Genomic DNA, 15,741 nt, shown 5'->3' with positions numbered 1-15,741 from the left:
TTAAAGAGTCTCCAGGGAGAAAGCCCTGGGGGCTCTACTCTAGACCAAAGCAGCCAGGGACTTAAAACCTAGCCCAGAAGGGGTTGAGGACTGAGCCCAGAGACAGGGCTAAAGAGATTGTCAAAGGCACAGGGACAGGCCCTCTTGGACCTTTTGCCCCGGAAGGGGTTTGTTTGTTCACAGGTTGACAGCATGAGCCTTGACTGGAGGGCTGAGACACTGAAGACCTGCCTGATAAGGGCAACAGCCGACGGGGCACCACGCAAAGAGAGCGTGCAGATTCACACCAATCTGACAGGGGGTGCTCACGAGAGGTGTGTGCACACAATCACACACCCGTATTCACACAGGAAACACAAGCTTTTGCTGCTTACTACCTGTTTCACATTACTTATTATTTGTTATTCTCCTATTTCAGAAAATTTCAGTCAGCCCATCATGTAGTACAGTGGTTCTCAACCAGGGGTACGCAGAGATCTCTCAGGGGATACATCAACTCATCTAGATATTTGCCTAGTTTTACAACAGGCTACATAAAAAGCATGAGCGAAGTCAGTACTAAAATTTCATACAGACAATAACTTGTTCATACTGCTCTATATACTGTACACTGAAATGTAAGTACAATGTTTATATTCCAATTTATTTATTTTATAATTGTATAGTACAAATGAGAAAGTGAGCAATTTTTCAGTAATAGTGTGCTGTGACACTTTTGTATTTTTATGTCTGATTGTGTGAGCAAGTAGTTTTTAAGTGAGGTGAAATTTGGGGTGCGCAAGACAAATCGGACTCCTGAAAGGGGTACAGTAGTCTGGAAAGGATGAGAACCATTGATGTGGTAGACCAATATCATGTGACATAGGCGATCAACCACACAGCACAAACAACTGATAAGAATAGTTTGCAAATAAACAATTGTGTAGATTAAAACTTGTTCATATGAATTATTTTGGGAATAACAACTAAATTCACAAAAATTGGGATTGGTTCATGAGTGATATATGATCCAGAAAAATGTATAAATTCAGAGGATAATTAAAGAACAATTAATTAATCAACCACCTATAGAATTAGGCCTCACAACCTTGCTGGGGGGCAAGTGGGGTGCTATCATCCCATAGTTTAGAGATGAAAAACAGAAGCACAAAGAAGTAAAATGATTTGCCCAAACAGTTAATGGCAGAGTCAGGAAGAACCACTTTCTTTCGACTTCCAGTCTGGTGCTTTAACAATAAGACTAGCCATTTTTTTCAGAAGGATGGAAAGAGGCAATGGGCATTTAGAACAGTGCAGGTCTGGGACTCTGGATTATTTTTTAACAAAGCCCTTGATATAACCAGAGAGGCTCCTGAATTTGCCAGGACAAAGTTCTAATTATTACTGCTAGTTTGTCATTCTTTTGGTTACGTATTTCCACAGCCTATGCAATTCAGTGTGTGGGATCCAGACAAATGCCATTACAGGCATTTCACATTAAACGCCCACATGCATCACTTCTTTACAGCAGTGAGCAGGTTCTGTAAGGGGCACCTAGCAGCCCATCTGATATGCTCCAATCTCCACACAATCAGCCCCATCAATACAGCTCTGAGTTACTCTGTCCAACACCAGGTCTCTGAGCACAGAGTTAGGTGCCAGTCTTTTTACAGAGATATTGGATAACTCCAGGCTGCTTAGGGAAAAGGAGCAGTCAATGGGCATGGAGAAATGGCAAGAAATGTATTTTGCTATATTGCACATAGCATTCTTTGTTTACAGGCAATTCTGTCTAACAGAAACGTTTATGCTGGGCTTGGATTAAAGTAAGGAAATCAATGAAGGAACACAGAAAGTATAAGAAAATCTCTGGTGTGTGTGTGTCTCTCTCTCTCACACACACACACTTGCCACAACTTCAGCCAAGAGACTTACAAGCAGGTATATTATGCAGGCAAAACCAAAATTACTTCATACAGACCTGAAAGCTATTTGTTTGAGCAACAGAAATACTGGAAGACTCAGCTCTAGTTCCCCATGCCTGCAAGTCACATTTTTATGGGGTCCAACTGATGCCAATATAAACAGCAGAACTGAAACATCAAATATCAAAGGATACAAGTGGACAGGGCAATATGGTAACAGTCCCTGGAATGACCCTCTGAAATCTATTTGTACATACCTACTTGCTAAACTGATACCTCTGTTATGGACCACACAATAATAGTGGTGTTGATCATTACATACCCAATCTCATGAGAACACCCGAAAAGGTGAGCTCTCCAAAACCGACCTATCAATACACTCTTCATCTGTGTGAAATTACACCACTAAAGGACACTGCTAAAAAGCAGATCTATAAATCAGACAACAATTCTTTGAATACTCACTGGCTCCTTTCCATCCATGGCCTCCATCCATAGCCGTCTATTAGCTTCTGAAAGTGCTTGCAATGTGATAGTCCCGGCCCTGTGCAGAGAATTAAAGTAAAGGATTTTTTTAAGGACACAAAGGAATTTCATCCAAAATTTACAGAGTTTTATGTTTCTGGAGACCATTTAAAGACTCAGCAAGAGTGAGTGCAGGTGGCACTTTAAGGAAGGCAGTACACACGCATCATTCCAATTATCTATTTATGGATAGTATTTCTAAAGCTTATGTCTATCATAAAAAATGGAAGTTATACACATACTGATCACATTGGCAAAACAGGTCCCTAAATCATCTAATTCACACTATGTCTTTGTACATTTATCTGCAGTGACTGAATCATGTTTCCTAAGGGGTCCAGACATACTCTCTCCCATCTGGTTTTCATAGCTACTAGCCTAGCACATTTTCTGATGTCTTTTCAATTGTTAACACTACAAAGTCATGTGGTTTTTGAAAAATTATTTGTCTGAGTCATGTTAACTGTTCCTCTCCCTTTCTCCAAGCACTTTAGAGAGATCCCTCTCAGCTTCAGGTGAGAAACTCCTTATTCACCACTCATTAGTACCATAATGCAGAAAAAGACACAAGTTAAATGGGCAGGGGAGAAATAGGTACTGGGGACCTCTGGTACTGTTAGTATGACTGAACATGCTATGGATACAGAGGTCCCTGTGCAGAGTTCACCCAAGAGAAAAATCCAGTGAACCAAATAGTAAAAGACTCTGGTGCATGACACAGTGGGTCAAATTCTGCCCAGCTACACCCTAGTAGCTCACTGGAGTCAATGTAACGGAGGGTAGATTTTGGTCCATGTGTTCGTATCTAATTGCCATCTTATTTGTAGATTTCTTAGGCAGAAGACAAATGATTCTAACATGGTGAGATGTTAGCTGATATATCAGGAAACAGGTTCCTAAGAAAAATCTGAGTGTGCAACTTTATTTCATGTCACGCTATACTGTCAAACACAGCATTGTACTGTACAGTCTATCCATTAACATACGGTGCTGGCTCAGTGTCCTGTGCTGGGGGAGACCTCCCCAACATCTCTCTCATCACCGTGGTAAGGAACTGGCCAGAGGTTCAAGAAGCGTGGCTGCTACAAACTGCTGAAGATATGACACAGTCACTAAGTATGTCTCTATGTTAACCCCGGCACTGTCATTAAAGCAAACTATGTATTATTATTAGTGGGCTAAACTCCTTCAGTCTTCTTCCACCTTTATGCAGGCAAGATGCCCTGCCATACCGAGTAAGGACTGAAAGGCTTGGCACATTGCTATACATTTCAAAACACTGCATAGTATTACACCCCACATTTTTCCAATATGCACAAACTACGGAAACACCAGGCTTGCCACAACCTCAGAAACTCACAATCCCTGAAATTTACTTGAGTCAGTCTCACCCTACTCATGTCACTTCTTTTCAAAGTTCAAGATAATTTGCAGTCTGCTGCTCCAAATGCCTAAATTAATAACACTCAACATTAGTGCAGGCACAAGAGAATTGATTTAGGAAAGGGAGAAATAAATCTGAATTTTGGAATTAAGTGGGAATGTCCAAGGCTGAAAGAGTGACAAATGTTTGCCTTTTGTTTTATATTTTTGAGCAGGATGTCCTTCCCTGCTAAAATAGGATCTGATAAAGTAATCTGCAGTTTAGCGTTTTCTCCTTTGTTGTGGCTTAAGTACATACCAAGGCTTCCACAGCACATGTGTGAAATCCCAGCATTCATTCGTCTATGGCCTGATTCTGCTCCCATGGAAACGAATTAGCACTCCCAGAGTGTTCAGTGGGAACAGGATCAGACTCCCAGTGAGTAAAGTGAAAAATAACCCATGGAGAGAATCTCCAGCTGTATGACTGGCAATATATATATTGGGGGGAAAGATACATGGAAAAATACGAGGACCTGATGCTGGTTGAAGACAATGGGAATTCAGGGTCCTCAAGTTCTCACAGAAGGTGCTCATCCTTTCACCCTATTAGAAGGCCCCATAAAAAGCCCACTGAATTTAACAGAAAGATGTCCATTGATTTCAGTGGACTTCAGATCAGGCATGAAGATTGTAGCAAGGAAGAAGAACAGGAGTACTTGTGGCACCTTATAGACTAACATCACTCCTGCTCTTTTTGCGGATACAGACTAACACGGCTGCTACTCTGAAACCTGTAGCAAGGAAGGACAGCACTGCCCCCTGGTGCATAATCTTCCTGCCCATACAAAACAGATTTTAGGATATTCAGAACAAACACACCCTCACCAAACGCCAAGAAAGTGGCAAATTATTTTCAAAACTGCAATAACAGAGAAAGTAGCAGTCACTCTGGCTCACCTTTCATTCGTCTCAATATCAAAACAAAACCTCTTGTCTATAGAATCAGTCTTTCTCCTTACGCAGTACTTCAGTGTCAAGTCTGAGGTGCCCTAGAAAGAGAGAGACATTTAAAGCCAAGATTTTAAAAATGCATATAATTGGGGTCAGACTTCTCGGGTTCCTTGGATGGAAAGCAATGCCACACGGTCTGTTGAAACATCAGGGGTGACTGTGTAATCCCAAAGTGAGCCTTGCTAATCAGACAGCACTTGTAACATGATAGCAGATGGTCTCTCTCAACATTCCACAAATCACCAACCAAGATAGAGATCAACAGCTTCCTAAAACAGGCTTCCTTCATACAATATCAATTAATTATGGGGCTCATGGGATTACAGTGTGAATTGGTGCTAAAAATCCTAGCAACTATTCTTTCAATATGCCTTGTGACAGAAAGGTTGCTTAAAACAGACACTTTTAGAGGAGGACTGCTGTAGCCATGTTGGTCCCAGGATAGTAGAGAGACAAGGTGGATGAGGTAATATCTTCTATTGGACCAACTTCTGTTGGTGAGAGAGACAAACACAGGGCTCTTCTTCATCACCTGATTGGGGTTCATGGGTGCTACCATTACAAATTATCAAATTACTAACAACAGCAATAATGGCCCAGATAGCTTTTTGAAGCACCTTTAAAAACAATTTAAGCGAATAAAACTTCATGGGCAAATTTCACCTTCATTTACAACAGTGCAACCCTGTTGAAATCAGTTGTGTTGTAGGGGGCAGGCCTTGGCCCTAGGTTTTAATTACTAACTGGCAAAAGCAAATTGCAGCCTATTTATAGCCCCATTCTGGGGTCTTTATGACTTTACAGAAACCATGAAGTGAAGCTTCAGTAGCTTTTGCAAACCCATGAGAAGCTAGCCACTGATGCACAAACCTGGAATGAATTCTCCATCAATGGTTGGCATCTGTATTATACAGTCTGAATAAACAGTGAAAAGAACCAAAGAGATCGGCACTATTGATAACCTTCCACAGCCTTTTCCTTCTCCCTGGTTATCGCTATGTGTCTACTGTTGGTCTTTTGGTGGTTTTTTAAGAGTGCTCACTATATGGTTCCCTTTGAAGTTGTGTTGGTCTGTTATGCCAGGGGTTACCAAGGGATCCCTGAGAACACATGTTACTGACACAATGGGCTGTACAAGTTTGAAAGGGATATTAATCTGTATTAGGGTGATCAGATAGCAACTGTGAAAAAATGGGATGGGGGGGAAATAGGCACCTATATAAGAAAAAGTCCCCAAAAATGGGACTGCCCCTTTAAAAACAGGATATATGGTCACCCTACTGTATTATTGCAAGCCTCTTCGTGCTTTAACGTTATTTTGCCACATATTTTTACGTGGGGTATGTCAACAGTTCCATCTAGTCAATGTGTTTGGATGACTTCACTCTCCTAGAGGTTTCCAGAAAAGGTTTTATTTTATTGTTGCAACAGGCAATCAGTTGCCAAAGAGCAGGAATTATGGAGTCTTAAATTGGAGATTTCATGCTATGATTTGAAGTCTCCATGGGCTGCAACCCCATGCAAAGATGAGGATGGATAGGAGCTGTATTGCAGAAGAATTCCATAGATTTTCTTGGACTCATTGGCTGCATTTTGACCAGCCATTGTCTATCCAGCCTTGCATCCTACACCCTCTATTTCACAGTGAGCAACAGTAGAAGGCTGACAGACAGCAGCTGAAGCACCTACTGAAAAATCTGTGAGAAGGATGAAAAAAGATCCCCAAATTGTTGTTTTATAACATGGTGTAAAGATGCTAAACCCCAACTTCTGACTGCTCCCAATCACTGTACCTCTTCAATTTACTTAGCAACTAATTCCTGAAGAGAGGAATCCATAACCCTGAACCAAAGGGTCCTTTAACTGGAGCAGAGAGGGGGGCATTATGGAGCCATTCAAATAACCTTGCTAATTCAAGTACTGTAAACAATCGTCAGAGGCATCAGTGCAAGTCAGGTTGTCTCTTCAAAAGAAAGTGCCATGTGTTCACAACTGGTTTGCCAGAGAAAACATGCAAGCCAGCCTGTGCCGCAGACCCTGAGGAATTCTAGATATGACGCACACACTGCCCAAATTCGCAGGTGAGGAACAAAGTGGCTTAAGTCCTATGACTGATCAACATGTAAATTACACATAGAAGGGAATAGCTAAGAGAGTGTGTAGGAAGGCGAGCAATGAATGAGAAAGGCTTGAGACCGGAGCGTCAGCTCCCTTCTTGATGGGCAGATGTAGTGGCACTGATGCTGATGATCTCAGCAGAGGAGCCATGTCCAATCCAGGCCATGGAAAGTGAACTACTTTTCCCTAGCAGGGGTGCTTCCTGCAGATCAGCAGTGCTCAAGGAATTGTGTGTGTGTGGCTGGGGAAAGCTTTCCTTGTATGTCCATGATATATCTGTTCTGGGACTACAAAGAGGCCTTCCGTCTCCAGAGGTGTCAATCCAGTACTTAAATTAACGACCAATACTTTTTATGAACTGGAATTGTGTACATCACTGCTTCGTACAACCGGGATGGAATGTACCTGCTATATAGATATTTATACTTGTACTTCCTCACAGAAGAAACACGTCAGAATAGAAGGAAATGAGGCAGAACCTGCTGACTGTCAATGTTTGCAGAGATATCTCCTATAAGGAATCAACTCACTTGCTTAGCTCCAGGCTTCTGCTCCATGGGAGTCATCCTTAGCATCTTTGATTCCTTCTCATACTGGCAATAATATTTCATCCAAGATATGCCCAGTGCCCCTACAAAAACACAAAGATAGTCAAGAGTCAATAGAGAGCATGCATTAGTTTGACTGTCAACTCTCTGGGGCACGAACTATGTTTTCCTGTGTGTTTATACAGCATCCGGCACAAGTGCATCATTGTATCCTGCAGCCTGATATAGTGATACCCTTGACCACGGTTATTACTCTTTATTATTTATATTGAGGTAGGCCTGTGAGCCCCAATCAGGATCAGAGCCCTGTTGTCAGGGCTGGCCTTACCATGAGGCAAACTGAGGCGGCCGACTCAGGTGCCAGACTGTGGGGGGGAGGAGGGGTGCCACTAGGATCCAGAGTGTAGAAAATTGTGTTTGCTGCTGGTGTATATGTATTCTCTCTGCTCTAGATGCACAGAGATGGTGGAGTGCTGTGCTGGACTAAGGGGGGCACAAGAGACATAACAGGCAGGCAGAAGAAAAGGTGAGAGGGAATAACAGAAAGCAGCAGGAGCTGCAGGGAGAGAGAGGAGGAGGAGCCTCTTATGTACCTGTTTAGCACCCCCAGGAGCCTGGATGATTAACACCAGCTTCTCAGGGAGCTTCCTGTTTTCTGCTGCTTCCCTGAACACACTTGAGGAGAACAGGCAGTCAACTGAAGTAGCAGGAGCCAGTTAGGCCCTTAAGATGCTGAGATCTTCCCTCATTCAGGCCTGTTACCAGCCTGCTTATTTGTCCCCTTCAATTGAGTGTTGAGAGCCACTATAGCTGGCACAGAACAGCAGTCATGAGTGAAAGAAGAAAACGCCCCTCTGGGCAGCATTCAGAAAAAGAAAGAACGCAAAGGAAGCTTTTCTATCTAAGCAGGAAGGAGCGCTCCCGAGATACATAGACACAAATGTTCACGGTGAGCCTTCCGACCCCAGTGAGGATGTGAGTGGTGAGGAGATGCCTGATCTTCCAGTTAGTCAGAGTGCAGGTGACCTGGCAGCTACTGCAGCATCCATATCTCATCTCAAATGGATGTAACCATGCACATTCCTGAAGAAAAGTGTAGATCAGAGAAGAGTGTGGGTGGAGGCGCAAGAAACAGCTGCTGCTGAGTTTAGTTCCTTAAGTATAGATGATCCAGGGCTGTGGACCCACTTGAGCAGTAGCCTGAGGGACTTCCTTGTACTGCATGGGCCACAGCAAGTGAAAAACTTCTTGTTTCCCAAAGACAATGAAAATAGAAGTTTCCATCCAATACATTACTGGTGTGAAATCCCCAATGGTGACAAAGTGGAGAGGCCATGGCTTATGTACTCAAAACCCCAGAATGCTGCATACTGTTTTTGTTGCAAACTCTTCCAGTCTAATGTTCCAGCCACATTGGGTTCTACAGGAACAAAGGACTGGAAAAATCTGGCTAGAAATCTGGCATGCCATGAGAAGGCAGCAAATCACCAGAGAGCATTCCATAGGTGGAAAGAGCGTGAGATGAGACTAAGGTTAAAGGCCACCATAGACGATCAGCATCAAGAGAAGATTGCATCAGAGTCTCTTTCCTGGCAAAATGTTCTGAAAAGGCTCATTGCCATTGTGAGAATGCTTGCTATCCAAAACCTAGCACTGTGTGGCATTTCAGATCAGCTGTATGTGCCAAACAATGGACACTTCCTTAAGATTGTAGAGCTGATGGCTGAGTTTGATGCTGTACTCCAGGAGCCTCTAAGAAGAGTCACCACCCAAGAAATATACACACACCACTATCTTGGAAAAACAATTCAAAATGAGATCATACAGTTACTGACAACAAAAGTCAAACAGAAGATTGTGGCAGATCTGAAGTCAGCAAGATATTACTCTGTTATTCTGGACTGTACACCTGACATTAGCCATATGGAACAAATGACTTTAATGGTGCGTTTTATAACAACAACAGAACCTGGTGAAAATGTCCCTGCAATGGTGACTGTCAGAGAGCATTTTCTAGAATGTATGGACATTGATGATACTACAGGAGCTGGTATGACAAATGTGCTTCTTAAAAAGCTGGAAGATACGGGAATTGCAATAGCTGACATGAGAGGTCAGGGCTACGATAATGGTGCCAACATGAGAGGAAAGAACAGAGGAGTGCAGACACGGATCCGAGAGTTAAACCCTCGAGCTTTTTTTGTCCCGTGCAGTTCTCATTCATTGAACTTGGTGGTCAGTGATGCAGCATCAGCTTCTAGTGAGGCTGCTGAATTTTTAAATGTAATTCAAAGCATCTATGTATTTTTCTCTGCATCAACTCATCGATGCAAATTTTGAAACAACATCTGGGAACATCCTCTCTGACACTGAAACCACTGAGTGCACACAATGGGAAAGTCGAGTGGAGGTGATAAAGCCTATCAAACACCAAACTGGGAAGACAGATGATGCCATAGTTGCCATTAGAGAGGATAATATATGACAACAACTGTTCATGGGAGAACAGTGGCAGAGGGAAATGGAATCACCAGAAACATACATAACTTCAAATTTCTGTGTGGCTTAGTGTTGTGGCATGACATACTGTTTGAAATAAATGTTGTAAGCAAGAGACTCCAAGATGTTGACCTTGATATATCTGGAACAATGGAACAACTGGACAAAGTAAAGTCATACCCACAGCCTTACCGGTCAGATGAGGGATTTCAAAATGTTCTGAAGAGTCCACAGAAGTTGGCAGAGGAACTTCACACTGAAGCCATTTTCCTACCCATTCAAGAATACAAGAGTCACCGAAGAAGAAGACATTTTGATTACGAGGCACGGGATAATCCCATAAGAGACCCCAAACAATTCAAAGTTGAACTCTTTAACCAGGTGCTCGATGGTGCAATACAGTCAGTTGAAGAACATTTCATGCAGCTCAAGGAACACAGCAGTATATTTGGGATGTTGTATGATATTCCAAAACTTCTCACTATACCTGAAGAAGACCTACACCAGCAATGCAGGGCACTAGAGACAGTGTTGACACATGATGACATGCGCAATATTGATGCGAGTGATTTAGGTGATGAACTGAAAGCCCTTTCAAGATACATTTCAGCAGGATCAACTCCAAAGGCTGTTCTGGAATATTTGTGCACAAATAAGATGACCACCCTCTTTCCAAATGCTTTTGTTGCTCTGCGCATACTTCTAACACTTCCTGTAACAGTTGTCAATGGAGAACGTAGCTTCTCCAAGCTGAAGTTAATAAAAACACATCTACGCTCCACAATGACACAGGAGAGGCTGGTCAGCCTTGCAACCATCTTAATAGAGCATGAGCTGGTCCAGTCTGTGGACCTTCAGCAGGAAGCAGTTCAAATCTTTGCAACCAAGAAGGCACGGAAAGCACCACTTTGATTATTCAAACAGATTACAATGCCAGTGTTTACTATGCAGACAAGAAAAGTTACATTTGCTGTTCAGGCATTTGAAAGTTAAGTGTTACTTAAAATTTTTGAACAAGGCATTTTAAGTTGTTAGTTCTCCTTTATTGGGGATGGTAGCAGAGTAGTACCATAAGGGGGGTAAAACAGAAAGAAGGAAGAATTGAGACCTTTCAAAGTTTTGGCCCAAGCAAGGGGGAATGGGGGCGTCATTTGAGCTCCCCACCTCAGATGCCAAAAGGTTGTGGGCCGGCCCTGGCTGTTGTGCTAGGGGCTGTTCAGACACAGAGGAAAACATGGAGCTCTATTTGCAGCATTGCCAGTGACAGAAGCAGCACTAACAAGGGAGGAAAGTAGAGGTAAAAGTTAGCACCAGCCTCCTCAGAAGGAAAAGCTGATGAAAGGGCATTTGTGTGACTCTGACATGGCAAACCAAACAGGACTGGTAAATCTAGGCCAAGAAGTACCCAGGCAACATCCCGGGGGGTGGGAGGTGAGCTGGGGGTAGGGGTGGGGGAGGTATATGTTTATTTGTTTTTAAATGGACACTACTGTTTTTTCCTGACAACTTTTTGATGACAGAATAAAGACAAGAGCACATTAAAATATCCTCTTCCATCAACATTTATGTTACCCTGCAATTTATTTTCCACTCTTCTTCCATTGTCTTAATTGAACCATTCTGTTCCTGACGTGCCTCAACCTTTTTTCCCACAAAAGAACCAACTGAACTATTTCAAACATCTTGTTTTTTCTTTAACCAATTCATAGGAAACAAATTTAAAGGCAATAAATATAGTTTATATAGTTTATTATCATGCAGGAATGTATAACATTTCCTTGTGGTCTAAAATGACTGTGTATGCGTATGTGTGGTTTCTTTATACACAAGACTAGTTGATAGTCTTCTATGAGCAGCCAATATTTGCCCTGTTTACATAAATATATCAAATGGGCCATTTACCGAATGGGCAGCCTGCATAGTGGCTTCCCTTGTAGGAATCTGACCTGAGATTGCAGAGTTGTCAATGTTTGTGCTTATATAACTAATCCACTGCTACATGCACATACAGACACAGTGATTATCAGCAGGGGATTGAACCCCAGCCTTCAACACTGGCCCCTGTCAACTACTAGAGGGCAGTAAGTAATAGGCTTTTATCCTAGCAACTAGAGACCAGATCACATGCAATAGGTTGGAGTATTACAGCTCGTGCAACAAGTGGAGTCACTGTATGAACTGTCCGGAAGAAAGGCATGTGAGATGGAAGTGGCCAGAAAAATTTGACACTCGCCTTATAAATATTGGTGCATTACTTACATACTTGCAGGTTGTGAATATGAACATCTATAAGAACAAAGGAACAGACGGTGCTTTGGCCAACATGCTACATGTAACAGCTCTTCTGCCTTTCAGAGTACAAGAACTACTGTGTTTCAGACACATAAAGTGCCATGTTTCCACTGGAGCAGAGGCTAAATAACAGCTTATCTGTCTCAGTTATGTCTGGAACTGATTTGTCATTCTCTTTCTCACAACCCCAAAAAGATACACCTAGGCCTTTTCATCTGTATGCCTGCCCTCGACATCTGCTCTTGCAACCCTTTTAATATATCAGATTATTTATTTGGACAAGTCCAAATACTAACACTCACTCAAACCCCTGACACTGCCAAAAGTGGGGTGAAAGAATATCGGGAGGGAATGGGAGGGATTCAACACCCACAGTGTCTCTATCAAATCAAACATCAGGAACCTGATACGGGCTTTCTCTACAATATATAATTTACAGCCTCAACTGAACTATTATTGCACATAGTATAATCTTGATAAAAAAGGAAAGAATAGCCTAGATTTGGACTCCAGCACTTCAGACTCAAGCTTTAGACTCCAGGGACGGGATGAAGCAGCAAGTTAGAGACAGGGAGTGGTACTGCAGCCACTCTGTAGCTCACACTGAGATAGATGGGCACTGGAACCTTTCTTATTAAGCAAGAGAATATTGGTCAGGAGACCAAGTCTATTCTGGAAAAGAATGGCTAAATCTCAATCCTCCAAGCCTCAGTCTCCCCATCTGTAAAATGGATTATTAAATCTTACCCAGACAGTCACCAGAGAAAAGGCAATTAGTATCTTGCATACATGTCTCAGCCAAAAGATGGCATCTGTATCAGGGCCTGCCACACCCACACCAAGACTGCACCTGCATTTACAGCTAGCTCTGGCTCACGATCAGGTATGTAAGACAGTAGGTACAAGGTGGATGGGAGATATGAACCCACTTGCTTCTGGCTCAGTGGCTAGCACACCCATACAAACATCCCCATGGCTATAATAGCTATACAGACTCCTGGCTGCAAGCTGAATGAAGCTTAGAGTTGGACGCATAACTAGGCAAGCTGTACAACCTACGGCTGGACCCTACACTTGTTTAACGTATACAGATGTGCACACAGGCCATTACATTTCTCCTGAGTGTACAGATAACCCTCTATGGTTGGCTTCCCGGGTAGCTTGCAAGTCAGGGGAGCTTCTTTCATCCTTTTCTTCAGGTCTTCCAACTCCTCTCGCGTGCTGGAAAAGTGATTCCTCGTCTGGTGAGAGAACAAAAGAATGATGCTTGAACATGGGCAAACAAATCTGATAGCTGGCCCCCACGTTTCCAATGGGCACTCACAAATGCACTGTCAGCATGCACAAAATGCCACACGCCCACTTTTGTGGGAATGATCAGTGGCAGATTGAAAAGATGGCATCAAAAAACCCCAAGTCCTGAAGCTAGCAGAAAAGCTGGCCCATAACGGTCAGTGGACAGACAGGGTTGAACATCATATGCATGGAGCTGGGGACACGGTGGCTGAGGAACAAAATGTGTTACGATGGAGGGTAGCTTTTTGTTCTTTAATAATGAAGAGATTACAGCAGAACATTTTAACGCCAGAAGGATGAGGCACCTGAATGAGTTATCATTACAGAGTACACATAGTTTGCAACAAACACATTAACTTGGGCACTGGCTCAAGCCCTATGATAAGAATAATCATGCACATAAAGAATGTTTGCAAAGTTTTCACTTGCATTTCTACCATTTTGTTCATACAGAATCATGTCACCTCTCCAAATAAAATAAAAATCAATTATTTTTAACTCATGTACAGCAATTCAAAAGGATTTAGCAGCACACTGGGTTTGGCACAACCTTACAGCTCTTGTTCCTGAGGCTATGAATGTTGGCCATGTAAGGGTACTAATCTTTTTACAGTTAATTAACCATTGTCACAGCTTACAAGGGCTGTGGTGGATTCTCCATCACATGAAATCTTTAAAGTTAGGATTGGATGCCTTCTAAAAAGCATACCCTACCACAACTACAAGTCAGTGGGTTTGATACAGAAATTACTGAGTGAAATTCTATGGACTGTGTTATGCAGATGGTCAGAGTACATGATCACAGGAGTCCCTTCTGGCCTTAAATCTATGAAATATGCTGTAGTAGCACCTGTAGGCTATTCTTTCTAGGAAGAAAGGAATTTATGGACAGAAGGCATTTTTATGAAGGAAAGAGCATTTTTGTGCCCCTCCCAGAAAGCAAACAAGGGTTGTCCACCCTGCATGGGAAAGGTTTTTATGCCAGAGGTATTTAGATGCATGACAGGACAGAGAGCATGATATGAGAGTGTGTGTGCAGCTGGACAGGAACTTACATTCTGCAGGCTGAGCTGAAGCTGCTGTTTATAAGGGAGGAAGTCCTGCGTGAGTTCAACTGTCAGGTTGTTGTATGTAAAGAGGCTGTGAAGAAAGGCCAACACCTGCGCAGGAAAGAAAGATGATGGATTAGCCTTTGCGTCAAAGACAATAGTATAAAGTCAGGCAAAAGGTGGACAGAGAACAGTTTTAATTAAATCAAACCTGTTGTGATCTTTACAGTCGAACAGAATTAATAACAGCCATAAAATAAAATATGGAGTCAGGTGAGAGGAACCCAATGCAGATTGGATTTGTACCCAGTGCTCTGACAGTGAAAGTATTCACAATTGCTCAAGTAATGATTTTTTTAAAAAGTGTAATCTATACATATGCCTCATAGTGTCAACTGATCATACTATGCTCAAATCGTTCAGACATGGGCCAGATCCACAAATCCTACCCAGTTATGCTGTAAGCAGGACTGCAAAAAGAGGGGCATTGGTGGTGTTACACACTTTCATTCTCCCACAATCCTGGGAGCAGATGGAGATGTAGTTCACTGGCCACAACAGCCTCCAGAGCCATGAGAAGTCTGTGCCACCACAAATGACAGCTATGATCCTTTGGATGAGTATTGCCTGTCGCAGTAAAACACTACCAGAAATCAAAGATTTCATTGGAAGAACAATGAAAAACTTAAGGATAGAATACACCAAGAGCCCCTCCTTATGTATACTTACCCGAGGAGGTCCTGCTCCAGGGTACAGTTATTCATTCAACCAGCATAATGAGCTGTGATCCACAGGCTCCCTGTTAAAGTGCTGAGCCTGCACCAGACAGGCCTGTACCACAGCAGGCAGCTGGGCCAGGAGGCATCTCTCCCTTTAGTGTCACTCTTCAACCTTCAAGGGCTACTACATCTCACCACACGCAAGGTGAATGGGACAAGCCTTAGCAAAATCTGTAGCAATGTGCTCGTTAGGCACATTTCACTTTTAGAGATAAAAGAAGACCTCACTATTCTTTATCTTCATGAAGCAGCAGCAGAGGTAGTGAAACAAAGATCGCGAATGCTGTACGTTTGGCTTTGCCTCATCATAGGGGCCTACATGGAATCGTTAGTAGGACAGGATCCAATTTGACAT

The 15,741-nt window shown here is 42.7% G+C and overlaps 1 protein-coding gene across 6 annotated transcripts in view; it reads right to left on the bottom strand.

Annotated features, from left to right (window-relative positions):
* Positions 1 to 15,741, bottom strand: part of OPHN1 (oligophrenin 1) — a 123,221-nt gene that overhangs the window by 33,106 nt on the left and 74,374 nt on the right. For all 6 annotated transcript variants that reach the window (XM_073360994.1, XM_073360996.1, XM_073360992.1 and 3 more), the window contains 5 exons: positions 14,614 to 14,718; positions 13,374 to 13,503; positions 7,454 to 7,554; positions 4,752 to 4,843; positions 2,370 to 2,448 (listed from right to left, as the gene is read on the bottom strand). In XM_073360994.1, coding sequence (XP_073217095.1) covers positions 2,370 to 2,448; positions 4,752 to 4,843; positions 7,454 to 7,554; positions 13,374 to 13,503; positions 14,614 to 14,718 — 507 coding nt within the window. The remainder of the gene's footprint in view (positions 1 to 2,369; positions 2,449 to 4,751; positions 4,844 to 7,453; positions 7,555 to 13,373; positions 13,504 to 14,613; positions 14,719 to 15,741) is intronic.

Source organism: Lepidochelys kempii, chromosome 9 (genome assembly GCF_965140265.1).
Source record: "Lepidochelys kempii isolate rLepKem1 chromosome 9, rLepKem1.hap2, whole genome shotgun sequence".
In the NCBI taxonomy this organism is placed as follows: Eukaryota; Metazoa; Chordata; order Testudines; family Cheloniidae; genus Lepidochelys; species Lepidochelys kempii.
The sequence above is the reverse complement of the archived record's forward strand: the minus strand, read 5'-3'. Positions and strand labels throughout refer to the sequence as shown.